Source organism: Aotus nancymaae, unplaced genomic scaffold, assembly GCF_030222135.1.
Source record: "Aotus nancymaae isolate 86718 unplaced genomic scaffold, 86718_ANA_hifiasm-v0.15.2.pri h1tg000028l, whole genome shotgun sequence".
Lineage (NCBI taxonomy): Eukaryota > Metazoa > Chordata > Mammalia > Primates > Aotidae > Aotus > Aotus nancymaae.
The window spans coordinates 34,703,615-34,730,499 of record NW_026988441.1 but is presented as its reverse complement, the minus strand read 5'-3'; the positions used below and the strand labels follow the sequence as shown (position 1 = coordinate 34,730,499).

Sequence of the window (26,885 nt, the reverse complement as noted above, 5' to 3'; positions counted from 1 at the left end):
TTTCACTCCCAGCTGCTTCCCTGGCAGGGCACAGTGGCTTAGGCTTGTACTCCCAGCACTTTGGGAGGCCAAGGCAGGTAGATCACCTGAGGTCAAGAGTTTGGGACCAGCCTGGCCAACATGGTGAAACCCCGACTCTACTAAAAATACAAAAGTTAGCCAGGCGTGGTGGCATACATCTGTAATCCCAGCTACTCGGGAGACTGAGGCAGAATTGCTTGAACCCAGGGATTGGAGGTTGCAGTGAGCTGAGAGCTGAGATCTCGCCACTTCACTCCAGCCTGAGCGAAAGTGTAAAACTTCATCTCAAAAAAAAAAAAAAAAGGTAAAAAAAGAGTGGCCGATTCCTGAGAACCAGGTTTGTCGGGGAGGAGTGAAACGTGATTTTCAAAGAACCCTGGACACTGGTTTTTAAGCCATGTGTGTGCCCTGTGTTGATGAAAATCTGCTTAACTAAGACTAACTCATTAAGCGAACCTCACACCTGAGAAGTAGGTAGGAACAAAGGTACAGGTTCATTTTAACCTTCAGCAATCGAGCTGTCACCCCCATGGGTTGTAGCCTGCTCCTTCTGGCTCGATCTCTGCCTCAACTCAGACGTCTCAACCCTGTGCCTCCTGCGGGCAGTCTTCCCACTTTGAGCACTGGCACTACCCGGTGGCCAGCAGGTGTCCCCTCGGAAGAGACTGTACTGTCCCCGGCCCCACCCAGTGACAGGCACAGAAGCCTCCTTCCTGTCCAGACCTGGCAGGCGCCGCCCCACTGACCTGCCGGTGCTTGTCCAGGATGTTGCCAAAGAGCCGGTAGGTGTCAGGGAAGCCCTGGGAGCGGGCACACTCCCGCACACTCACCACACGGTGTTGCTCGGGGTGGAGCACGCGGCCCTGCGGGGAGAGAAGCAGTGGGTGAGGGCAGCAGCACCCAGGCCGGGTCACCATGGGGGACAGGGAGGGAAATGGCACCATGGCAGAATTCAGACTTGGCCTTGGCCTGCCAGCCTGTCCCATGGACACGAAGCGGGTGGGAGGAAGAGGAGGCCAGGTGCCTGGGGTCCCGGGGTGCTGTCTCCCACTGGGCTAAGCCCACACCTCCATCCAGCTGGGCCTCCAAGTGCAGAGCCTAACCCAGGCCGATAGACACCCCTCCCCACCTACCTGCTTGCCCATGGGCTCGGGGTTGGTGACGGTTGTGCTGAAGAAGCCATCCCACTCGAGCCTTCCATAGAGGCCAGCCCAGTGGTTGTGCCGGTTCCCAGTGTGCGGCAGGCACCAGGGGATGAGGGTGTTGAACTGCCTAGCTGCAGGGTCACAGGCTTTGCCGGCTGGAATAGAGGACAGTGATGAGGCTGCAGTTATGGGATTGGGTGAAGGCTTGGGATGGGGGACAGTGGCTCTTAGTGCTTTGGGAGGCAGAGACAGCATCTCCTGTGCAAGGGGCCCCCTGGGGTGGAACAACCAACAATCCTCGTTCTCTAGGCACTGCTTTTATTATTATTACTATATGTTTTTTGAGACAGAGTCTCGCTCTGTTGCCAGACTGGAGTGCAATGGCATGATCGTGGCTCACTTCGACCTCTGCCTCCTGGGTTCAAGCAATTCTCCTGCCTCAACCTCCCAAGTAGTGTGGAATTACAGGTGCGTGCCACCACTAATTTTTATAATTTTAGTAGAGACAGGGTTTCACTATGTTGGTCACTCTGGTCTCGCACTCCTGACCTCAAATGATCTGCCTGCCTCAGCCTCCCAAAGTGCTGGAATTAAACCACACCTGACCTGTTTTTATTATTGACTTTTTTCTTTTTTCTGTCACCCCCATGGGTTGTAGCCTGCTCCTTCTGGCTCAATCTCTGCCTCAACTCAGACGTCTCAACCCTGTCCCTCCTGCGGGCCGTCTTCCCACTTCGAGTGCTGGCGATACCCGGTGGCCAGCAGGTATTCCCTCAGAAGAGACTGTGCTGTCCCCGGCCCCACCCAGTGACAGGCACAGAAGCCTCCTTCCTGTCCAGACCCAGCGGGCGCCGCCCCAGTGACCTGCCAGTGCTTGTCAGTCTGAGATCTGAGTAAGACAGGGTCTTACTCAGCCTCCAAGGAGGGAGGACAATGGCACAATCATTTCACCACAGCCACAACCTCCCAGGCTCAAGCGATCCTCCTGCCTTGACCTCCCAAAGTGCTAGGATTACAGGTATGAGCCACTGGCCTAGCCTGCTTTTATTACTTAACAGTCAGCAGCTACCTTCTCTGGGACACCCAGTCTTGGTGTGTCTGTCCCCTGACCTGGCCTCCAGGACCATGGGCCAAAGCCCCAGGGCTCTGCTGTCCTTCCCGAGCCCACCGGGAACCAGAGCCTACAGACCGCACCTTCCACACAGGAGCAGACCCCACGGAGGGCCCCGGAGCTGCTTCGACCGTTCTTCCTGTCGTGGTGGGTGTACCGCAGCTTCCGGGCCATGGTACCGTCCGAGAGCCGCACTTCGATGTTGGGCAGATCTCGCCAGTCTGAGCCGGGGGCCAAGGGGATGTGCCGCATGCGGGCGGCCACCAATGCACTCATGTCCTGAAAGTGTGGGGGCCCAGCTGTCACCCTGTGTTAGCAGCATCCGAGCATCCGTGGTGGGCTGGTTGCTGGGAACACCATGGTGACCAGGAAGCCCCCTGGGGCTCACGCCCATTAGGAAAGAGACAGTCAGGGATGGCGCACTCAGCTCAAGGCCATGGCAGGGACCTGGGGCAGTGCAGGGGTGGGGCAGCATGGGAATCTAAGCTGAGCCTTTAGGGTGGGGGAGGGTCAAGAGCTGGTCTTGGCATCCTGGGAAAATGTGGGTAGAGGCAGCGAAGGGGGAGGCAGTGGTGGGTGGGCAGTGGCTAGACACCATTCCAGACCGAGTTCAGGACTGTGAGCTCTGACAGTCCCCATGACTGTGCGAGAGAAGCCAGGGGTCATGCACGGGCTGAGGACTCAGGAGGAAGAGCGTGGGATCAGATTCCATGTCCCTGATGAGCCTTGGGCAGGCTCTGACTGTTCCCCTGAGGCTGCTGGGCTGGGTCTCAAGGAGGAGCTGCTCTGTAGGGGTGCCATTACCTTACAGATGTGGTCCCTGAGGATGGGCTGGTACTGTGTGCCCCGGAGCTGCCTCTGGAACCAGGACTGAGGCTCCCCGTTGTAGGAGATCTCCAGCGCCGAGGCTCCGTTCCGCACCTCCGGCAGGTCAGACATCGTGTCTCGCACCGTGATGGTCCGGAAAGGACCCGAGCTCAACCTGCAACACAGCAGGAGGTTGACACCACTGGGGACGCACGGAGCAGCTGTCCCCTCATCACAGGGGCCGTCCCCTGCCTGCTCAGATGGCCTTCTCCAGAGTTCACAGCACTGCCCAAGGTCACATGGGTGGCAGTGTGCCTGGAGGCCATCTGCAAGGGGGATGGGGCTGTGGTGTGGGCTTTGCGGACAACCACAGCCAAGTGTGTGGCCGACTGTTCTGCACACAGCATCTACTCGGGGAGCAGATGACGCAGGGTTAAAACTGGAAACTGGGGGTGGCAGAGTGCCGTGTGGCAGGCTGGATGCCATAGCATCCTCTCCTCCCCAAGCCTCACTCACCAGGGAGCACTCACGGGCCCCGTGAGCTACTGAGGCCTGCTCTGCAGCGCATGGAGGAGCGATGGGGGCCACCTACCTGGTTATGTTGCTCACGAACTTCTTGTCGTCCACCACCACGCTCAGCTGGCAGGCCCGGGGCGCAAACACATGCAGTGGCTCCGGGAACAGGGGAAGCTTCTCTCCAGGGGCCGCGGCCAGGATGATGGCCCGCCTCCGCGTCTGGGCCACGCCATACTGACCGGCCTGTGGGGGAAGGACAGACGCCCACATCGTCAGTGAGACACCCCCAAATGGAATGGCCAGACACAGGCCTAGGGTCAGCAGCCCAACTCGAGTGGGTGGCTGGTGTGGAGCGCACCTGCAGAATCCCGTTACCCCAGCAGGTGTGCTCCTGGTCAGAGGAGGTCAGAGCAGATAAAGAACAAAAGCAGCTGAGCCCAAGAGGCAGCCACTGGGGAAGATAGGAGCAAACCCTGCAGGCAAGTGCCGCCAGCTCTGAGAGCACTGCAAGGGCCCCGAGGTCTTAGCATCTGGGGAGATGGGACATCAAAGACCAGGATCTCTGCCGCTTCCCTGATGACTGTGGTCACAAGGACAGAGAAATCAGCTGCAACAAGTCTTGCCTGGTGAGCCTGAGTTGCCCTGAGCTGAACTGGGGGGCAGGCAGCCGAGTGCCTGCCCACTCAGGTAGACATCCTATGCTAGCATCTGGGTAGCTGCTTCATTTTTATTTTTATTTACTTCTTAAAAATTTAATTTTTTTTGAGACAATGTCGCTCTGTAGCCCAGGCTGGAGTGCAGTGGCACAATCTTGGCTCACTGCAACCTCTGCCTCCTGGGTCTCGGTTCTAGCAATTCTCCTGCCTCAGCCTCCCGAGTAGTAGGATTACAGGCATGCACCACCATGCCCAGCTAATTTTTGTATTTTTAGTAGAGATAGGGTTTCACCATGTTGTCCAGGCTGGTCTTGAACTCATAACCTTGTGATCCACCCGCTTCCACCTCTCAAAGTGCTGGGATTACAGGCATAACCCACCACATCCGGCCTAGCTGCTTCATTTTTAGTTATGCCCTCAATTGCTGAGCTGATACAGAGGACTGAGGATGCTTTTCTGATAAGGCCTGGGCCCCACAGACCAACCCCATCCCTGCCCCTGCAGACACAGCCACCTGGAGTGCAACCCTTGGCCTCCTGTGGGGGTTTGTGTGCGCGGTTACCTAGAGCACAACTGTCCTTCAAACCAATCGAACAGCTGCGCCTACACATGGCTCTGAGCACCTCGCTTCCCCTCCCCCATGCAGACTCAATGCTACGCTGTGCTCTGTGGTGCGCTGCTTGCCCTTCCCATTGAGGAAATGGAGCCCGGGAGCTGCATGTCAAGAAGCCCCTTGCAGCCAACCCTCCTGGGCATGTACGAGAACACAGCCATAGAGACACTAGAGGTGGACTGGTTGGGCGCTGGCTGAGCATGCATCTCCCCTGACCCAGCCAGCAAGACAGAGCATCATGCCAGCCTCTGCTGCCTGGATGGCAGGCCTGCGCCATTGAACCATTTTCAGTAAGGGATGGTTGGCTGCAGGCCGCGTTACATAGTGGCCACATCTGTCTGCCCATCCCAGCCCCGGGGCCCACCTGCAGCACGCCAAAGGTGCACTGATAGCCCATGCGGACCAGGCAGCGGAGGGTGAGCTTCAGAACCATGGAGCGCTTGAAGGAGACAAAGTTCCTGACGTTCTCCAGGAGGAAGAACCGGGGCCGGTAGTAGTCACAGTAGCTGTAGTGGGTGGGAGAGACTGCAGGAGTCACCCCCACAGACAGAGGGGAGAAGCGACCCAATGTGCTGGAAGTCCCTCATGAATGTTATCAAAGTCTCTCCCTATCGAGAGCTGAGCCCTGAGCTTCTGGGGGGCGGAGGCCTCAGTGCAGGGTGAAAATGACCACTGATGACACGTGGCACAGCCCTCGGCTGTCTGGTCACGGGCAGGCAACACTGGGGGCTTCTACCCGTTTACCTGAGGAAGGAGACCACCAGGGAGTTTTTGAACTTGGAGTAGGTGCGCGAGTTGAAGCGGTTCATGCCGCTGAAACCCTGGCAGGGCGGCCCACCACAGAGCATCTCCACGTCTCCCTTCTGGGGCAGCCGCTGGCCACGGGAGTTGGTGGTCTCCCCAGCCATGACCAACTTCAGCAGGACGTTGCAGTCCTCTGTGAACACCGTGGAGCCGGGGTTGTTCAGCCGGAACGCCTGGGCTGCGGGGTCCCACATCTCGATGGCCCACAGTGTCTCAGAGATGCCTGGCAGACCAAGGACGAAGGCATGCTTTCAACTCTCCAGGAGGAGATTCTTTTTTTTTTCTTTTATTGATATGGAATCTCATTCTGTCCCCCAGGCTGGAGTGCAGTGGCATGATCTCGGCTCACTGCAATCTCCGCCTCCCAGATTCAAGCAATTTTTCCACCTCAGCCTCCTGAATAGCTGGGATTACAGGCGCACACAACCACACGCAGCTAATTTTTGTATTTTTAGTAGAGACAGGGTTTTACCATGTTGGCTAGGCTGGTCTCAAAAACTCCTGACCTCGGGTGATCCACTCGCCTTGGCCTCCCAACGTGCTGAGATTACAGGTGTGAGACACCACACCCAGCCTCAGAAGGAGATTCTTGAGTCAGGAAGGGGTCAGAACGTGTTTCAGGTAGCACCTGCCTGATCTGGGCTCACCAGGTGTTCAGAGATGGAGCCTACGGACGCTCACCTGCTTGGTGGAATCCCTCTGACAACCCCCCGCAGCCAGAAAACACGTCCAGGGTCCGCAACTTCGGCAGCTTGATCTCGGTCTCCGGCTCACTCGGCTCACAGGCTTGGGACTTGGGCTTGCCCTTCCCTGGATGGGGAGAAGCCAGACTAAACCCTCGTCAGAGTCCAAGTCCTACCTTGCTTTCAGTGCCTTGTGAATTCAGACAGCCTCGCAGTCCCAGAGTCGTTAACACCAGAAGCGGTTTTACACTGAGTGATTCACAAGGCAGCCTCCAAGTTACAAAAGAATGACTTGAAAAGAAACCCAACAGTGACGTACCTTTTCCCTTGCCCTTCCCTTTGTTTCCAGGGCTACGAGCATGGTTGGGAGGATCTTCAAAGCTTTTGCTCCTCGCATTATAGGCCTGAAAAAGAGAGCACTGCAATCGTTCAGGAGGGAAACACACTGGTCCCCTCTCTAACGCAGACTAGTAAGACAGCAACTGGAGAGTCACTGAACTTCTCCCTCAGTGGGGCCATGACCAGTTAGCCACCAATAAGAGGAGTCTGATTTTGCTACAATGGAAACTTAAAACAACCCATTTTATTAATACTAACATTTGATCTGACTGATGCTGAAATGCCTGCAATTGTAAGCACTTGGACTACTTGTTCTAGAAGAGGAAAAAGTGCTATGCAGAGTCTGCTGCCCAACTGGGCTATCCTCATCTGAGCCTAGGGAAACATAGCTGTATTAAGATAACACAGAAAGGCCAAGCCCCAACCATTTACAAGTCATTAGCTTGATAAGCTGACTCGGGGACCTCTCCATAACCAGGGCCACATGCAGTCATGTGGGCTGGGCCTGGATGTGGGTGCCTAGCCCAAGGGACCCAGGTGCAGGGGTACCTTCTTCAACTCATGCTAAGACAACAGTCAGGCTGCTGGAGGCTGCCTCACAGTCCTCAACATTTAGTTGCACCAGGATACTAAAACATTACATTCTCTAACAAAGCATTTTTTAAAAACCAGGAGTGTTAAATGCTGGAACAACTTGAATCTCACAGATCTGTTGTATGGAGAATCCTGCAACAACTGCAGCTTTGCAGGCACTGCCCAGACCCCTGCAAAGTTCCTGCAGAACAGCCTCACCTCAGCCAGCTACCCACTTCTTGCAAAAGCTAAACCCTGCGGCCAAGCTGCCTTGTGCATAACCCAGTATCAGACTCCTTTCTGGCCAACTTTGACCCCGAAGCCTTCCCTCTAGCAAGCAGGGGCACCACCTCAAGGAAGTAGAAGCGGTCGGGGCCGCCCATGGAGTACTCCTGGATGCACTCGGGCAGGTCCTCCCCGTACTCCACGGTGCAGCGGCCCTGCACGGCCTTGAAGTCCACCACGGCCTCCTCATCGCTCCAGTAGAGCAGGTTGATGTCTGCATGGTAGCTCGCCGGGGTGGACTTGTGCGTGTTCTCGGGCCTGCGAGCAGGAGAGGCCTCGTTAGAAGCTCTCCTTTGTGGTGAGCTTATGCCAAACTAAACAGCACCACGTTCCTGGGGTGCCCAGGGAACTGCTGGGTAAAGAGCCCCCTCCCTAGTTAGGGAGGTACCAGTTAAAGAACCCCCCAGTTAGGGAACTGCAAGGTAAAGAAGTCCCTGGTTAGGGAACCGCAAGGTAAGGAATCCCCATTTAGGGAACTTCAGGGTAAAGATGCCCTAGTTAGAGAACTGCAGAGTAAATACCCCCCAGTTAGAGAACCGCAGGGTAAAGACCCCCCAGTTAGCGAACCGCAAGGTAAAGACCCCCCCAATCAGGGAACCACAGGGTAAAGACCTCCCAGTTAGGGAACCACAAGGTAAAGAACCCCACCCCCATGCTTAGTTAGGGAACCACAGGGTAAAAACATCCCCTCCCCACATTAGGGAACTGCAGGGCAGACCCCTCCCAGTTAGGGAACCACAGGGTAAAGACCCCCCCCTCCATTAGGTCAGCTTAGCTGCTTGCTCTGCACTCCTGGCCCTGCCCTGCTGTGCCCACCTCCCGGTAGCAGCCTCTCCAGAGTGTGTTTCTCTTGCCTGTACCACTCAGAACTGTTTTCTTTCCTGTTATTATAAAGGCTTCAGGAAATCTTTGATCTACGTTAGCTAAGAGGTGAGGCACGTGTATACCTTTCTGTACAGGTTAGTTTCAGGTTCATGCGTAATCACTGCCAGTTACTTGGGTCTTAGAAAAATAAAATGGACTTAGGTCAAAAGCTTGGGAAAGAAAAAATCCCACAGACAGAAAGGAGGACCTGGGAACAGGTGGGGACAGCGGGACAGAACCTGGACAGTCACAGATGGAGCTTGGCAGGTTCTCTGGGGTGCCCAGATGCTCTACCGCTGCTTTTTCTTTTGAGACAGGGTCTGGCTATCACCTAGGCTAGAGTGAGTGGTGAGATCATAGCTCACTGCAGCTTAAAATTCCTGGGTTTGAGTGATCCCTCCAGCCTCTGCCTCCCAAGTAGCTGGGACTACAGGCGTGTGCCACCACGCCCAGCTAGTCTTTGCTATAGCACCTGGCCAGCTTAAGGATTTCTTTTGGAAAAAGGGCTCTGCAGCATTATAATAAGGACCTAAAAGTGGGGGCTAGGAACTAGAATTCTAGTCACTGTCAGTCCAACGATCATCAGAAACACTTGGAAAAACAGCTACTTCAACCTAACTTAGAACAACCGTGGGTGCTATGTCACAATCCTGCTTCAGGCAGAGCCTTCTGGAAGAGCAGAGGCCTCGGCTGACCTGTAGAACTTGTTGAGCCGGATCTTGATGTCAGTCTCGTTGGGCCTGCCATTGCTCTTCTTGAGACAGAAGATCTCTTTGATCCGGCCGATTCGGTAGGGCTCAGGGGCGTCCAGGTTGCTGCCTTTGATGTAGTCGGAGTACTTCCGGTAGTGCTCTGGGTACAGGTCCTCGTCCACGGGCTCCTTCCGTGGGCGTTTCACAGGACTGGACAGCTTGATGCTGCAGAGAAGCACCCATTTGCTATCAGTGAACCTTCCACCTTACAGTGCTCAGTTAGGCATGACTGACTGACAATAACCACTGAAAGTCAAACACCTGATGATTTAAGGCAGATGAGTACCCTAAGAAACGATTTAGCCTGAGTGCCGTGGCTGACTCCTGTAATCCCAGCACTTTGGGAGGAGGCCATGGCAGATGTACCACAAGGTCAGAAGTTCAAGACCAGCCTGGCCAACATGGTGAAACCCCGTCTCTACTAAAAATACAAAAATTAGTCAAGCGTGGTAGTACACACCTGTAATCCCAGCTACTTGGGAGGCTGAGGCAGGAGAATCGCTTGAACCCGGGAGGCGGAGGTTGCAGTGAGCTGAGATTGCACCACTGCACTCCAGCCTGAGTGACAGACTAAGACTCTGTCTTGAGGGAAAAAAAATTTAGCTGGAGATTCAGTCTGAAAGTTTGAAGCATGCATTCACCCTCTGCGCATTACTGGCTATAGTGGTGGCCGATACTGCTCAAATACCCCAGTCTCCTGCCTCCCGACTGCTTGGCATCTTGTGTTTCCTGGCATGTGAAGTGAACAGAAGTGACCTAATAGCAAGTCACTGCCTGGGGAATGTCCTGTGTGCTTTCCCTTGGGCTTGGAGACTGGCAACTTCTGACTCAAGCCGCCCAGATATCCAAGGGACACAACAGGTGAAGCCCTCTGCTGACCCATGATGGGCACCTCGTGTGAGCGAGACAGCAGCTACTGAGACTATGTTTTGCTCTGTTGCCCAGGCTGGAGTGCAGTGGCGCAATCTTGGCTCACTGCAACCCCCGCCTCCCAGGTTCAAGTGATTCATGTGCCTCAGCCTCCCAAGTAGCTGGGATTACAGGCACCACCACGCCCAGCTAATTTTTGTATTTAGTAGAGACGGGGTTTCACCATGTTGGTCAGGCTGGTCTCGAACTCCTGACCTCAGGTGATCCCTGCCCCACCATGTTGGCCTCCCAAAGTGCTGGGATCACAGGTGTGAGCCACCACACCCAGCCACACCACTGAGTTCTGACTTTGACACTCAGCTTTGCTCCGCAATGGCACCGCCGTCAGTCTATACTCTATGTTCTATGTTTGCCAGCTATGCCAATGTGATGGCTGAGACAACAGCTGGCGTGGAGGAGTGGGAGGATGTCTGTGAGGAGGGGGACACCACAAAGCCAGCCTGACTCTGCCTGGAGCGCCCTGGCCCCGGCTGCTCTGAGGGGGCACTCACTTGAAAGTGAAGGCCTCAGGGGGCAGATATACGCCGTCACCGACTCGGTACAAGATGCCGTTCTTGGTGGCTGAGTAGTAGAGGACCCGGCTGTCCAGGTCCTCGAGCTGCTCCAGGACCCTAGGGATTTCTTTTTGCCTCATCTCAGCCAGACGAGCACAGCTCGCACAGAACCTGAAGGAAATAAAGGGACAGAAACATAAGGCCCTGAGGTGGCCGGCCGTGGCCGCGGCAGCTACTGCCAGCTTAATCCAGAGACTCTGGCGATCAAGAGAAATTATTTGCAGATGCTCGAAGGAAGTGGCTTTCTTGTGCTTTGTGTTCACATTTTGAAGGCACTGATTTGAGACCAAAGCCCAAAGAGAACATAGCAAGAAAATCAAGCCAATCCCACTTGAGTCATCGATAGAAAAACTCTAAGATATCAACAAACAGGATCTAGGATACGGTTAAGAATACACCATGCAAAACTACATTGAGATATCATCTCATGCCAGTTAGAATGGCGATCATTAAAAAATCTGGAGACAACAGATGCTGAAGAGGATGTGGAGAAATAGGAACACTTTTACGCTGTTGGTGGGAGTGTAAATTAGTTCAACCATTGTGGAAGACAGTGTGGCGATTCCTCAAGGACCTAGAAATAGAAATTCCATTTGACCCAGCAATCCCATTACTGGGTATATATCCAAAGGATTATAAATCGTTCTACTATAAGGACACATGCACATGAATGTTCATTGCAGCACTGTTTACAATAGTAAAGACCTGGAACCAACCCAAATGCCCATCGATGATAGACTGGACAGGGAAAATATGGCACATATACACCATGGAATATTATGCAGCCATCAAAAACGATGAGTTCGCGTCCTTCGTAGGGACATGGATGAACCTGGAAACCATCATTCTCAGCAAACTGACCAAGAACGGAAAATCAAACAATGCATGTTCTCACTCATAGGTGGGTGTTGAACAATGAGAACACATGGACATAGGGAGGGGAGCATCACACACTGGGGTCTGATGGGGGGAAATAGGGGAGGGACAGCGGCGGGTGGGGAGTTAGGAAGAGATAGCATGGGGAGAAATGCCAGATATAGGTGAAGGGGAGGAAGGCAGCAAATCACACTGCCATGTGTGTACCTATGCAACAATCTTGCATGTTCTTCACATGTACCCCAAAACCTAAAATGCAATTAAAAAAAAAGAACACACCATGACCAAAAGTCCCAAGTGGCTCAGTGAGGAAATCAATCCAGCAGAGACTCCTACTGTTCTCTCTATAAAGGCTCAACAGGTATTTGAGGACCTTCAACATTATTCTTGACTAGTAAGCCCTTCAAGGAGAGTTGAAGACGGCCTTAAAAATAGAGAGCAAGGCCCAGCGTGGTGGCTCATGTCCATAATCCCAGCCCTTGGGGAGGCCAAGGCAGGAGGATCACTTGAGCCTAGGAGTTTGAGACTAGCCTGGCCAACACGGTGAGATGCCGTCTCCACATAAGATTTTTTAAAAATTAACCAGGCAGGGTGCTGCATGCCTGCAGTCCTAGCTACTCAGGAGGCTAAGGTGGGAAGATCACTTGAGCCCAGCAGGTCAAGGCTGCAATGAGCTATGACCACACCACTGCACTCCAGCCTGGGTGATAGAGAGAGACCTTATATCTAAATAAATAAAAAAATAAAATAAAAATAGAGGCTGAGTGCAGTGGCTTACACCTGTAATCCCAGCACTTTGGGAGGCTGAAGGGGGCAGATCACCTGAGGTCAGTAGTTCCAGACCAGCCTGGCCAACATGGTGAAACCCAGTCTCTACTAAAAATACAAAAATTAGCTGGGCATGGTGGCAGGCACTTGTAGTCCCAGCTACTTCGGAGGCTGAGGCAGGAGAATCGCCTGAACTGAACCAAGGAGGCAGAGGTTGCAGTGAACCGAGATCGCGCCACCTGAGATTCTGGGTAACAAGAGTGAAACTCCATCTCAAAAAAAATAAATAAAAATAGAGATCAAGCCAAAGCCAGCACAAGGCTTATGGGAGAAGCATAGATGTACCCAAGGAAGCCCTCTTGGCCTCCCCGGGTCACCCTGATTGCCACCTGCTCCTCTGGGGGTGCTGGCTGATGCTGTTAGTTGAAACAAGTGAGGTACAGAGATTAGAAAGAAGGTATGGAGCGTTGGATGTAAAGAAAAAAGGCCTCCCTCAAAGCAGTCACCCAGTTAGAACAGAATCAAATAAAAGGTCTCATTTACAGAAGAAAATAAGAAACAGTCAAAAACATGCCAGAGCTGGGGCACACGTGCTAAGAACACATGGGAAGTCTGGAAATGGGAAGATGAACCCTGTTCCTGAATAGAGAAACCTCTTACAAAGCCAACACCAGATCATCTACACACTTAAAGCAACTCCTGGCCAACCACACACTTGAAGCATCATCCATAGTCAGACTGGCCTTTGATGAGCAAGAAACACTAACTGGGGGGGTCCTGGGGGAAGTCAACCATGCAGAAGTGCACAGGAAACAGGAGCAACGCAAGCTCAAAGTGCGTGCTGTCCCCGAGCCCGGACCCCGTGCTCACTTGAACTTGTTGTCCTCTGTTGGCTGGGTTTTCGGAGGGGACTCGAATCTCGCGTAGTCTTGATCGTACCATAGCTGGTAGAAGTAGGTCTTCCCATCGTTCCCCTCCAGCAGGGACTCGGGATCCATGCCTCCCTTGGGAGATAAGAATGCATGTCAGGCTGGGCACAGTGGCTCACATCTGTAATCCCAGCTCTGTGGGAGGCTGAGCTAGGTGGATCACCTGAGGTCAGAAGATCGAGATCAGACTGGCCAACATGGTGAAACCCCTTCTCTACTAAAAATACATAAAAAAAAAAAGGTAGCCAGGCCTGGTGGCGGGTGCCTGTAATCCCAGCTACTTGGGAGGCTGAGGCAGGAGAATCACTTGAACCTGGGAGGTGGAAGTTGCAGTGATCTGAGATCACGTCATTGTACTCCAGCCGGGCAACAAGAGTGAAACTCCGTCTCAAATTAAAAAAAAAAAAAAAAATCAGAGGCCGGGCGCGGTGGCTCAAGCCTGTAATCCCAGCACTTTGAGAGGCCAATGCGGGTGGATCACGAGGTCAAGAGATCGAGACCATCCTGGTCAACATGGTGAAACCCCGTCTCTACTAAAAATACAAAAAATTAGCTGGGCACAGTGGCGCGTGCCTGTAATCCCAGCTACTCAGGAGGCTGAGGCAGGAGAATTGCCTGAACCCAGGAGGTGGAGGTTGCGGTGAGCCAAGATCGCGCCATTGCACTCCAGCCTGGGTAACAAGAGCGAAACTCCATCTCAAAAAAAAAAAAAAAAAAAAAAAATCAGAACAAAACAATGCACATCAGCAGTGACCCTGCATGGCAAGGCAGGGGCTCATGAGGGGCACCAGGCACTCACCTCCATGGCCCAGTTTTCAGAGGGGGCCTTGTAGATGACCCTCACTTTGCTGTGGATGTATGAAAGCTGCATGTCCTCACATTCGTCCACCAGGAACAGCTCCAGAGGGTCCGACGTGGCCCCAAGGACCGTGTCTGTCCCAGCGCAGAACCAGTGGGCATGAAACATCTGCCCATTGCTGTTGTCCTCCCACAGCGCCGTGACCCTGGAATCGGAACACGGGCATGGGGAGAAAGTTCTAAGTTGGCCGGCGAATGTGACTGAGTCTATGCAGGGGAACTCATCCTGGAATCAGTTTTCATCTAGGGCAAAAAGCTGCTGGTGCTGTTTTGGCAAAACAGGTTTGATGATGAGAAAGTGCACGCAGAAGTAAAGAAAAAACAAACAATGCAAACCTTGCTAGATACAGCGGTTTTGATGAATCATCTGGAATAACAGAGACACAGTCCCCCACTTCCAGGGTTTCCGCATCAATGCACACCTTCTTATAGTAACTCTTCTTCCCATCAGTCTGAAAAGGAGAGGATAAGTTCAGGGAGGATCATTTTGAGGGTCTTTGCTGGGCTTGACCAGCATGGTCCTCTGTTACTTTATATAAGAACGTGACTCAATCTCATTAAGAAGTCAATGAAGAGTTGTGGCTACAGAGAGCACCCTGTTCTACAAAGGTTTCGATAATAAACAAGAAAAAAATCAGAGAACATCCACCTTCCTTGGCCGAATGCTGCAGTCAAGGGCGCTCCCAACTCTCCCACCTCTGCTCTGTCACTCGGGTTCCAGCATTCAATTTTAACAGCACAGCCCCCAACACCTCACCGTGGTCTATAAGGCCACAGTCTGACCCCTGACCCCTGTCCTGCCTGTCACCCCCTGGCTCAGGCCACTCTAGCTGCAGGGGCCTCCCTTTTCTCCAACAAGCTCAGCTGACTGCCACCTCAGTGCAGCGTTCTCCCAGGTCTTCATGTGGCTAGCTCCTACCCCACCTTCTCCATCTCAACCCAGTTGTCACCTCTGAAAGGCCCTAGCCTCCTCCCCAGCCCCCACCCTGAAGGGGCACAAATGCCATACACCAGTACCCATGTCTGTCCTCCCACAGGGGCTGAGCCATGGCCCACGCAACCAGGAGATGGCAAGCCTCATGCTTACGTGAACTGATTGCATCTTTAATTTACGGACATCAGAGAAGCAACACAGAGGATACTCACTCCTCTCTCTCACATTGTGGTAAAGGAACTGACCCTCAGAGAGGCCGATGACCACAGATGGGAGGCCATCTGCTGGCACTCCAAAAACACCCACCCCAGGCCTGAGGGGGCTGTAACGGCTCTCTTGAAAACAAGCTACGAGGGGCCAGGCATGGTGGCTCCTGCCTGTAATCCCAGCACTTTGGGAGGCTGAGGTGGGTGGATCACTTGAGGCCAGGAGTTCAAGAACGGTCTGGCCAACATGATGAAACCCAGTCTCTACTAAAAATACAAAAAAATTAGCCTGGCATGGTGGTGCATGCCTGTAATCTCAGCTACTCAGGAGGCTGGGGCAGGAGAATTGCTTCAACCTAGAAGGCAGAGGTTGCAGCAAGCTGAGATTGCACCACCGTACTCCAGACTGGGTGACAGAGCAAGACTCTCTCAAAACAATACAGAAAAACAAGTTATGAGGGCTCACCTGCCTGATGCCCCTAGAACTGTGTCAAATGTCCATTTTGGAACACGAGGAGAACTAAGTCTTGTGGCCACACAAAAATGCTTTGCTGGTGCTGAGCCACGGAACATGGTCTTGGCCAGTCCTGCTCCTCTCAGGGATAAACAGGCAGGTTTCCAGGTGCCGGGGCTCAGGCTGCCCAAGAGGTCAGGTTGGCAAGATACTAGGAGGCAACCTGCTTATTGGGAGCATGACAGTGAGCTGACCAAGGGGCTCCAAGGGTTACCTTGACAGCTTCTCCAACCCAAGAGATGCGATTCTTGTTCTGTTTCTTTTTCTTCCCCTGGTGCATTTTTTTGGGTGATGGCATCTCTGGGATGTTATCATCGACTTCCTCATCGTCATCTGCCTCCTTCATGGCCATATTGGGACACCTGCAATGTCACTGGTTATACCTAAGGCCACTTTTCTAAGTAAGACCAACCGGGGCTGTTTTCCTCCTAACAGGGACAGGCCTCGAGACAATGCCTAACGAAGGAATCCTGCTGTTGTCCCACACACGGCGGGGCCCTTCTGCCTCGGTGCATCCACCATCAGCCAGCAAGTCCTCTGCCACAGGAGAGGGACTCGGCCCGACCTACCTCCGCTCTTGGCAAGCCTGCTTGCTCCGTCCACTGCCACCAAATTTAACCATGTCCTTGCAGGCTTTACACTTCCCACACTCAGGCTGCTGACACACCTGAAAAAAATGGCATTAAAAAGGCAAATCAGGGCTGGGCACAGTGGCTCATGCCTGTAATTCTAGCACTTTGGGAGGCCGAGGAGGCAGATCACTTAAGGTCAGGAGTTCCAGACCAGCCTGGCAAAATGGTAAAACCCCATCTCTTCTAAAAATATAAAAATTAGCCAGGTGTGGTGGGGTGCACCTGTAATTTCAGCTACTTGGGAGGCTGAGGCAGGATAATTGCTTGAACCTGGGAGGTGGAGGTTGCCATGAGCCAAAGATCACCACACTCCAGACTGGACGACAGGAGCGAAACTCCGTCTCAAAAAAGGATAAACAAAGGTGAATCACACAGCCCTTAGTAACAATAAACAATGAGACAAATAGTAAATTAAGACTTATAGGTTGGGCATGGTGGCTCATGTCTGAACTGGTACACTGGGAGGCTAAGGCAGATGGATCTCTTGAATCCAAGAGTTCAAGACCAGCCTGGGCAACATACTGGGATCCCATCTCTACAAAAGAATTAAAAATTAGCCAGGTGTGGTGACAAATTCCTATAGTCCCTGCAACTCGGGATGCTAAGGTGGGAGGATTACTTGAGTTCAGGTGTTAAAGACCAGCCTAGGAAACGGCAAAATCCCATCTACAAAATGTTTTTTTTTTAATTATCTGGTCATGGTGGCGTGCACCTGTGGTTGCAGCTACTTGGGAGGCTGAGGTGGAGGATCACTTGAGCCCAGGAGGTTGAGGATGCAGTGAGCTACAATCATACCACTGCACTCCAGCCTGGATGACAGAGTAAAACCTATCTCAACAACAACAACAAAAAAAAAAACAAGAAAACTTTAAAAAATGTGCATATTTGGTTGGGTGCAGTGGCTCATGCCTCTAATCCTGGCAGTTCAGGAGGCCAAGACAGGAGGACCACTTGAAGCCAGGAATTTGAGATTAGGCAACACAGCAGGATGCTGTCTCTACAAAAAAAAAAAAAAAAGCAATATCCAACCTCATTAGAAGTATGATAGGTGAGCGAGAAATAAAATTCCCTTCCCATTCTCCAGATGGGCAAAGGTTAAGAAGCCAGATGGGCAGTGTGAGGAAACAAGAATGCACACTGCTTGAATGATGTTGGTAAAACCATTTTGGATAGCAATCTTCTTGATCAAAGTTAAGAATATACACCCACAGCCCAGCAATACTACTTCTAAGCAGATACACTCACGAGAAGCTTTGCTCAAGGATGCTGCTGTATATTTATAATCCTGAAGAGGTGCCTATTATTGAGGAGTAAGTTAGGATATTCATTTAATGAAATACTACAGAATACTTAAAATGAAATAACTAGATCTACCTGCGTCAACACATAACAGTTGCATAATTAAAAACAAAAGATTTAAGGGCCGGGCACAGTGGCTCACGCCCATAATCCCAGCACTTTGGGAGGCTGAGGTGAGCAGATCACTTGAGCGCAGGAGTTCAAGACCAGCCTGGCCAACATGGTGAAATCCTATTTCTACTAAAAATACAAAAAAACTAGCCAGGCGTGGTGGCACATGCCTGTAATCCCAGCTACTTGGGAGGTGAAGGCTGAGGCCAGAGAACTGCTTGAACCTGGGAGGTGGAGGGGCTGAGACTACACCACTGCACTCCAGCTGAGCAACAGAGCGAGACTGTCTCAAAAAAAAAAATATGTTAACTGAGAAAAGAAAGAATGGTGAGGATATGCAGGCTCCTGTTAAGGGATGCCACAGGGATCAAAGGCAAAGGCCTGAAGCCAGTGTTCATCCAAAAGAAAGTCAAGTGATAGGTATCAAAATATACCTGGTCTCTGGGTCATAGGACTAGGTTGGTTCCTCCTGAGTGAAGTAAATATAGATTTTAAAAACTCATAAAAAGGGAGGCCTCCTAAGGGCCTTAAATCTAAGTTGGACAAAGTGTCCACTTAGATGTGAACACCCCTTAGCCCTCACATGGGACCCTTTGAACAGTGAGATGCAGGCACAGCAGAGCCACCCAGAAGCCAGGATCTTCAGTGTAGGCCAGTGGAATTATCAGCAAAGCACCCAAGCATGCCTCTGTGGATATTTGTCCTATCGATGTTCCATGAAGCATGCAGGGTCCTCCCAGACCACTAACTAATTTCTGTCTCAGGGTTCACATTTGAGCAGTCAGAGTCTCAAGCCACAGGGAGAAAGATGGAACCGTCCACAGATCAGGCCAGAGGCTGGGCCACTTTAGGGGAGCAGGAGCCCCTACAGGCAAGGTTACCTCGCAGACGCCACACCGCCGGCGCTTAAAGGCATTCTCCTTGTCTTCTCTGTCATCCTTTTCAATTTGCTCTGAGAAAAAAGTGTCGAAGATCTGGTAGACCAGCTTGGTGGTGGTGGCTTTCGTGGGTCCCCTGTCCTTCTCCCTGGTAGAATGCCTGATGGTCTGCCGCCTCGCCTGGGCTCGCCTACAGGAGAGGTTCCAGCATCTCAGAGGAGTGGGACAGAGGACGTGGGCCATGCTCTACCCTCCCGGTCCCTGGTCTTCACTCTCGTCCCCGCCATGTCCTTACCTCTGTCCCAGCGTGACCCCAGCCAGCTTGATCAGGTCCCGCATGCAGGGCGTCAGGAAGATGGGCTGCTCGTCGCTGTCCCCAGCTTCGTCGTAACTCTCTACCTGCTCCACCACAAACTGTGCGTGTCGCAGGAGGGAGTCCTCCGTGAAGCGATTCAGGTTGAGGCCAGAAGGAGGAACCGTGGTCTTGAAAGAGAGAACAGGTTTCTCTCATGCTTAAGCCAAACTGGCCTAGATCTAGCTGAAAAACGGTGTCTGCTGGTTCTGAAGGCAAGTTTCCAGTGGGAATCCTGGATGGTGAGGAACCTCCATCTCTTACCTCAATCTTATTGATCAGATCCTCGTAGGTCGAGTCAGAATTGCTCTGCAGGAACTCTACCACGATCTTGCTGATGTAGATCTTCTCCTGCATCAGCCCAAATATGGGCGCATACTCAGGGCTGGGATCCATCAGAATGTACTCGGCGAACGCTGGGGTGAACAGAGGAGTTGTGAAAAAGGAATTGGAATCTGATGGCACCTACGGTGGCCACAGGGCAGGGAGGAGTCTACCAAGCTCACCCAACAGTCTAAAAGTGATCCTGTACCCAAATGTCAGAAACAGGCACAACACATCATAGCTGATGCGTTCTGCAGGAGCCTGTCTTAGCCAGCCAGAGAATGAAGACTAGCTGAGTAGGCCTTCAACAAGCTCAACTCTGGCTTTTGGAATTCAGTCTGGGTTTGGATTGCAAGAATAAGACCTGCTCTTTTTTTGGGGAATGAGGAGGTGGGAACAGAGTCTTGCTCCGTCGCCCAGGCTGGAGTGCTGTGGCATGATCTCGGTTCACTGCAACCTCCATCTCCCGGGTTCATGTGATTCTCCTGCCTTAACCTCCCAAGCAGCTGGGATTACAGGTGTGCATCATCACATATAGCTAATTTTTGTATTTTTAGTAGAGACAAAGACGGGGTTTCACCACATTGGCCAGGTTGGTCTTGAACTCCTGGCCTCAAATGATCTGCCCACCTTGGCCTCTCAAAATGCTGGGATTACAGGTGTAAGCCACCGCACCTAGCCAAGACCTGCTCTTACAACTGGAGAGTGTTTCAGAGCCAGTCATAATTAATACAAGAGGCAGTCACATGGCATTCTGCAAGCCTGTTGAGAATTCCCACCAGAGCCCAGCCAAACCCCAGGAAGGAGAACACGAAGGCCCCCTTTTAGACTCCGGGTCAGCCTATGATTGGCCATACACTTACAGGTGCTGAAGCCGATGAGGGCCTTTTCACCTCCATCAAACCCAGTGATCCACCATTCATTTATGGGGCCAAGATTTTTGCCATTAACGCCACCTAGAGCAGAAAAACAAAGTTTCCCCAAAGGAAATGGCCTAAGGGCTCTGACTCACATCTCAAACCCAGGAGGGTACAGAGGCCCTCCAAGCGCCCAGCTCGGCAGACATCCCATCAGCCAGGTCAGTGCTCCTCAGTTGCCAGGGTGACTTGGCTTACAGCTGTTCCTGGCACAAAGTCTCATGCCCTAATTTTAAAAGGCAGTAGCTCCAGCTGAATATTGCTTTGTATGTTTCTATTTATACATATATATGTGTATTATTATTATTATTTTTGTACAGGCAGGCTCTTGCTATATTGCCCAGGTTGGTCTCAAACTCCTGGTCTCAAGTGATCCTCTGGCCTCAGACCCCTGAAATGCTAGAATTTCAGATGTGAGTTGCCATGGCTGGCTGTTTTTAAAGTGTACCCAAACAATCCTGGACCATTCCACTTACCTTCAAGAGATGGGTCATCATCATAGATTGGTTTTGCTGAACCAGAAAAGAAGAGTTCGATATTCTTCTCGATGAGGCCCGTGTCGATGGGACACAGGTGACCATGCTTACAGTACACGCTAGACAGGAAACAAAGCACACGCTTACCAGCTAAGCTTTGAAGGCGGGTCACGGCGCAGAGTTCAGATCAGGTACCAGTCAATGAGACAATGCAAGTCCGACACTTTTTGTTAGTTTTTGAGATGGAGTCTTGCTCTGTCCCCCAGGCTGGAGTGCAGTGGCACGATCTTGGCTCACTGCAACCTCTCCACCTTCTAGGTTCAAGTAACTCTCCTGCCTCAGCCTTCTGAGTAGCTGGGATTACAGGCCTATGCCACCATGCCCGCTAATTTTTGTATTTTTAGTAGTGACAGGGTTTCACTATGTTGGCCAGGCTGGTTCCGAACTCCTGACCTCCAGTGATCCACCTGCCTTGGCCTCCCAAAGTGCTGGGATTACAGGCGTGAGCTACCGTGCCCAGCCCCAACGCTCATTTTTTGGTTGCGGAACACTAGATTAAGACAGTGTTATATCACCCGGAGTTTCTACCTTATTCTCCCACCCAAGCATCAAGAGTATGTGTGTTTGCAAGAGCAACACCAAGAGATCAGACTTACAGTGTGGGAAATAGTGGTTTCTAGAACTTTCCACTATGCTGCGCAGCCACCACCTCTATTCAGCTGCAGGACATTTCCGTCACTCAGACGTTAACAAAGCCTCATTCCCATTAAGCAGCATCACTCTCCAGACTCCTCCCAACTGCCCCTGGCCCCCAGCCCCCTGTAACCACCAATCTGCTTTCTATACCTATGAATTCTCCTATTTAAGATACCTTGTATGTGGTTAATTTTATATTATACGAGTTAGATCTCAATATAAAAAAGAAAGCAGGTTACAGAACAGTGTGGAAAAGGGATGTGGGAGGGAAGGATTTCTGTCTCCTTTTGGGCATAAATCTCCAACACAAGGGGGGCACCCTTAACATTTGGGAGCACGTTCCTTAGTGAAGACAAAGAGACCAGATGTCAAACTTAAGGAAAAAGATGTGAACTAGGGGTTCTGCTCACGAACCTGCTTATCTAGATACAAAAGCCACCCCTTCCCAGTCTAAGGTGCTGGGTTATCCTCAGAGCCCCTACGTAGGGGTCTGCACAGGTGCCTGGACAACACCCCTCACAACACTCACTCAGCTTCGTGCCTTGGAGACCAGAAATGCTCAAACAAAAAACGAACACCTCCAGTGGAGCTCCCCTACTGTGTGCCAGGCATGGCAGACAGAAGAGATGGCAGCCCTGCCCTTAGATGAAAGACCCAGAAGAAGAGACAGACAGACAAAGACAGCGAGGGTCAAGGGAGGGCCAACAGAAGAGGGGATCCTGCTCCCCACTGCACAGGTGAGCCGGAGGCTCTCTTCATACAGAAGACACAAAGGGAAGAGAAGCTCTAAATCCCAGGCAGGGGCAGGACCCACCAGTTCCCAGGCCAGACCCCACCCATGACTGGCTTCCATCCGCCACTTTCAGGTCAAGTACAGCAGTACGGAGAGTCCCTAAATAACCCAGGCAGTCCAGCTCCAGTAGAGAGAAGGAATATGACTTCTGGGAAGTGTACTCCACGCCACCATCCCACCCACCAGGAATAAATCTATGACAGACCTCAACTCAGGGAGGAAGCTGAGACACTCAGGCCTCTGACAGCCCCAGCCCCAGGCTCCCCCAAGCCTCTGTCCTGACGAAGGCCAGAGGCAGGCCCGACAGCGTGCTTATCAGTTCTGCCCACCACAGCACGCCTCACTCGCACCAGCAAGAAGAGGTGTGTGGCCCTGCTTTGGGCCAGGCCTGGGGGGCTAGTGGTTGCTGGTAAACGCAACAGCATCTCAATCTGGATCAAGATCCCAAAGAAGGAGAGGGAGGGGAACCGCCATCAGCCAGGCACAGAGAGCATGTGGATGCCTTCCAAGTGGGTGCAGGAACTGCTGCTTGGGGGTGCTTCCAATAGGGGCCCCCAAGGCACTCCCCCTCCCGTTTACAGAGAGGGAAAACAACACCCAGGCCTAAAAGGAGGCAGGGCCATTCCTGGAGCTGAGGCATTTCCCGCAAAGAACAAAGTGAAGCCCTGGAGGGTAACTGCACCCACAGGGAAAGGGCAAAAAATAGGCTGGGGATGCCTGAGAGCCCTGGGCCTCTGCCCACTCAAGAGCTGAGGTGAGCCTTGGCGAAGGTATGGGCCGGACGCTCCAGGCACCTTCCCTCAGAGGACACTAAAGCCCTATGTGGGCCCCAACCCACTAACCACCACACCAGCCTTGCCATTCACCTTCCACAGCTGGCACAGGCCCCTCTGAGCCCTGGTACTCATGCCCCCTTCTACCTGGGGGGCCCCACTCTGCCATCCCCTCGGCCGCTTCTCTTGCATGTCACCAAGGCCTTTACTGAAGTCATTGACTCTCCCGTCTTAACAGAACTTCTTCCTCCCACTCATTCTCTCTGCATGGCACCAGGCTTTTTAAATCTGTCGTGGCTGTGACTACCCAACAGGTACCACCTGTTTCTGGCTCCGTGAAGCAGGACCTGAGCAGCTACACCCGTAACACCTAGATCACTGGTACCTAGCACAGAGCAGGCCTTCATCTCAGTGTGTGACCTTCAGGGTATGGCCAGAATGGAAAGGTAATACATGTAGTATAAAAACCCAAAAACCAAACCAAAACAAAAAAGAACCAGCAAAGTCACTTCACCGGCTTTCGACAGTGGCTCTCTGAGACAGAGTCTCACTCTGTCGCCCAGGCTGGAGTGCAGTCGCACCATCTTGGCTCACTGCAACCTCCACCTCCAGAATTCAAGAAATTCCCCTGCCTGAGCCTCCCGAGTAACTGGGATTACAGGTGTGCACCACCACACCCGGCTACTTTTTGTATTTTTAGTAGACAGGGTTTCACTGTGTTGGCTAGGCTGGTCTCTACCTCCTGACCTCAAGTGATCTGCCCTCCTCAGCCTCCCAAAGTGCTGGTATAGGTGTGAGCCACCGCACCCAGCCCTCCACGTTGGCTCTTATACGAGAAGTGTTAGCTTAAGACATGTTGTAGATCAGGCACTAAAAGATGTCACCAGAATCGTAAGCCCGTAGGGGCCTCTGGGGAAGTGCCTCCTTCCACAAAGCAAACGTGCACACGAAAGTGCAGTTACCTGAAGCATGTCAGTTTGTGTTGGGGAAGCGCCTCGTAACTCTCAAAGCCGGACTCGTTGGCATCGAAGATGGATAGCTTCTCATTTGTCAGCATCTGCGGCTCATCCACCTGAAGGACATGGGGCCGGTGAGCAGAGGGACAAGGGACGGGCAGTGGAAGGCTGGGAAGAGAGCTGCACGTACCGCGTCTGGTGGGTGCTGCCCATATTTGAGGTCGGGGTCGTCCAGGTACTGACCACACTGAATACACTTGGGAGGGTGGGTCTGTGGGGGCAGGAACACAGATGACGGCGCTCAGAAAGCCGCTCCCAGCCACCTCGTGAGCGCCGCCACCAGCTTTATTCCCAGGCAGGCATATACCTTGGAGCTCACTACTGTTTTGGCGCGAGCCATTTTTTTCTCCATCCTGGGGGAAAAAGCACAAGATCGTTTAATTGTTTCAGAAAATATCAACATCGCCCCTGTGAGGTTTCTGCCTGAGGCACCTGGCACAGGGAGGCCCTGGCTGCTGCGAGGCCCAGGTACGAGGTCACAGTGGCTCTTCACCACAAGGCCGTCCCGCCTGACGCATCTTGGTCCCATGTTCACCAACCCAATCCAAAATGAGCCTAAGGTTCCTCCCCAAGGTTGCTCTGGCAATTACTAAAACCCCTTCCCTTTTCTTCTAGAACCATCATTTTAACATTACCATCAGCTTTTGATAATGCCAGGAATAAATACTTACGGTTCTTTGGGGGTCGTTTTGCGTCTCTTCTCCTCCTGCAGGGAAAACAGAGGAGTAAAGCATACAAGAGCATTTTACGCCCAGATAGTGCTTTGGCGTTAAGAACTTTGTGTATGTGATTATCATAAAACAGACAGATGGGGAGGGAGGCAGTGAGAGGACCAGCAGGTGTGCTCTCACTCACTCCACCACCTAAACTTGTATAATCAAAAATCTTATAGCCAGGCCTGGCATGGTGGCTCATGCCTGTAATCCCAGCACTTTGGGAGGCCAAAGCACACAGATCATTTAAGGTCAGAAGTTCCAGACCAGCCTGGCCAACAGGGCGAAATCACGTCTCTACTAAAAATACGAAGATTAGCCAGGCATGGTGGCGGACACGTGCAATCCCAGACACTCAAGAGGCTGAGGCAGAAGAATGGCTTGAACCCAGGAGGCAGAGGTTGCAGTGAGCCAAGATCCTGCCACTGCACTCCAGCCTGAGGGCAGAGCAAGACTCCGTCTCAAAAAAAAAAAAAAACAAATAAACCAACCAAAAAAAGCACATTAGATGGGAAGCTGAGAGGACTTTGTGGATGGGTCAGGCGGACAGTACATTAGCTCAACAATCAGTTTCACCAAGAAAGACAACTGTGCTTCCTGTGTGATACAGTACACATACAGCACTATTTCAAAAGTTCTATTGAGAACAAGAAAGACCGGCATGTGCTCAAGCAGCCTGCAGCAGACAGGGCTACAGGGAGACATGGCAGGCAAAGTCCAGAACCCCAGAAACTACAGATAACCTTCCACAAGTTACAAGTATATGAAGGAGTGGGAAAACTACAGATGAAACATTTAGGATACTTCTCAACCAAATCCATTATATAAACCTTGTTTGGGTCCTGATTCAAATAAAATGTCAAAAACAAACAGGCCGGGCACAAGCAGCTCATGCCTGTAATCCCAGCACCTTGGGAGGCCAAGGCAGAAGGATCACTTAAGGCGAGAAGTTCAAGACCAGCCTGGGCAACATGGCAAAACCCTATCATGAAAAAAAAGAAAAAGAAAACTAAGGCCTTTACCTTTTCATCCTCATCTTTTTCATCAGCAATCTGTGGATTTGCTTTTTCAGGTTCTTTTTCTTCAGGCCTCCGTTTGGCAGCTCTGCAGGTTAACAGATACACAGCAAGTAGCAGCTTAGAAACACTAACCACATCGCCAACTAACACAGAAAATGACAAACTAATGCCTCCCCATGGGAAAACAAGATACCCATGGGAGCCCTACAGGCACACTGTCGGCTTGTCATCCTGAGATGAGGCCTTCAGAGGCCCCAGGGTCCCTGCACCTGTCTACGTCACCACAGGTTTCTAGAACAGGCATATATATATTTTTTAAACAGTTTCACTCTTATCATCCAGGCCAGAGTGCAGTGGCACAATCTTGGCTCACTGCAACCTCTGCCTCCTGGCTTCAAGCGATTCTCCTGCCTCAGCTTCCCAAGTAGCTGAGATTACAGGCGCCTGCCACCACACCCAGCTAATTTTTGTATTTTTAGTAGAGACAGGGTTTCACCACGTTGGCCAGGCTGGTCTCGAACTCCCAACCTCAGGTGATTCACGCCTCAGCCTCCCCAAGTGCTGGGATTACAGGCGTTAGCCTCCACACTCAGCCTAGCACAGGCTTTCTACTGATTTAGACGACACAAAGGCACAAGCATTTTAACCACTTACAGATCTTTGGGTTGACTTCTGTGCTTCTTCTCATCCTAAGAGGGAAAAATAGAAGGGAGGTAGAGAGATAAAGAAGGGAAAAAATTAGTTTCTGAGCCAGAGTGAGACAAAATGCAAACAGTAAAATTACAGGTTACGGATCCCAGCACTGTGGAGCTGGAGGACAGGCAGGCCTAGGAAGATCTACCTGGGTACACATGAGGCTTCACTTCCCCCACGTAGTTTCCTACTGGATACAAACAAGCAGGCACTAAACAACCTCCTAGACTAGGGCTTGGCAAACTTTTTGAAAGAGCCAGAGGATAAGTATTTTCAGCTTTGCCGACCACGTGGTCTGTGTCAGGATGATAGACTCTGCCACGGTAGCACAACAGCACCCACAGGCAAAATGTAAATGAAAAGCATGGCTCTGTTCCAATAAAACTTTATTTACAGGCTGTGTGCAGTAGCGTGCACCTGTAATCCCCGCACTTTGGGAGGTTAAGGTGGGAGGA

At 52.0% G+C, this 26,885-nt stretch overlaps 1 protein-coding gene across 2 annotated transcripts in view; it reads right to left on the bottom strand.

Moving 5' to 3' along the window:
- Positions 1 to 26,885, bottom strand: part of DNMT1 (DNA methyltransferase 1) — a 53,669-nt gene that overhangs the window by 1,491 nt on the left and 25,293 nt on the right. For both annotated transcript variants that reach the window (XM_021676661.2, XM_012436256.3), the window contains 28 exons: positions 26,392 to 26,426; positions 25,741 to 25,822; positions 24,677 to 24,711; positions 24,313 to 24,358; positions 24,136 to 24,216; positions 23,952 to 24,061; positions 20,728 to 20,846; positions 20,198 to 20,290; positions 19,275 to 19,426; positions 18,954 to 19,141; positions 18,662 to 18,848; positions 16,308 to 16,405; positions 15,953 to 16,100; positions 14,421 to 14,536; positions 14,026 to 14,230; positions 13,168 to 13,301; positions 10,591 to 10,764; positions 9,113 to 9,334; positions 7,619 to 7,811; positions 6,676 to 6,760; positions 6,355 to 6,483; positions 5,614 to 5,896; positions 5,234 to 5,375; positions 3,677 to 3,843; positions 3,082 to 3,259; positions 2,361 to 2,556; positions 1,155 to 1,321; positions 768 to 884 (listed from right to left, as the gene is read on the bottom strand). In XM_021676661.2, the coding sequence (XP_021532336.2) occupies positions 768 to 884; positions 1,155 to 1,321; positions 2,361 to 2,556; positions 3,082 to 3,259; positions 3,677 to 3,843; positions 5,234 to 5,375; positions 5,614 to 5,896; positions 6,355 to 6,483; positions 6,676 to 6,760; positions 7,619 to 7,811; positions 9,113 to 9,334; positions 10,591 to 10,764; positions 13,168 to 13,301; positions 14,026 to 14,230; positions 14,421 to 14,536; positions 15,953 to 16,100; positions 16,308 to 16,405; positions 18,662 to 18,848; positions 18,954 to 19,141; positions 19,275 to 19,426; positions 20,198 to 20,290; positions 20,728 to 20,846; positions 23,952 to 24,061; positions 24,136 to 24,216; positions 24,313 to 24,358; positions 24,677 to 24,711; positions 25,741 to 25,822; positions 26,392 to 26,426 (3,882 nt within the window). The remainder of the gene's footprint in view (positions 1 to 767; positions 885 to 1,154; positions 1,322 to 2,360; positions 2,557 to 3,081; positions 3,260 to 3,676; positions 3,844 to 5,233; positions 5,376 to 5,613; positions 5,897 to 6,354; positions 6,484 to 6,675; positions 6,761 to 7,618; positions 7,812 to 9,112; positions 9,335 to 10,590; positions 10,765 to 13,167; positions 13,302 to 14,025; positions 14,231 to 14,420; positions 14,537 to 15,952; positions 16,101 to 16,307; positions 16,406 to 18,661; positions 18,849 to 18,953; positions 19,142 to 19,274; positions 19,427 to 20,197; positions 20,291 to 20,727; positions 20,847 to 23,951; positions 24,062 to 24,135; positions 24,217 to 24,312; positions 24,359 to 24,676; positions 24,712 to 25,740; positions 25,823 to 26,391; positions 26,427 to 26,885) is intronic.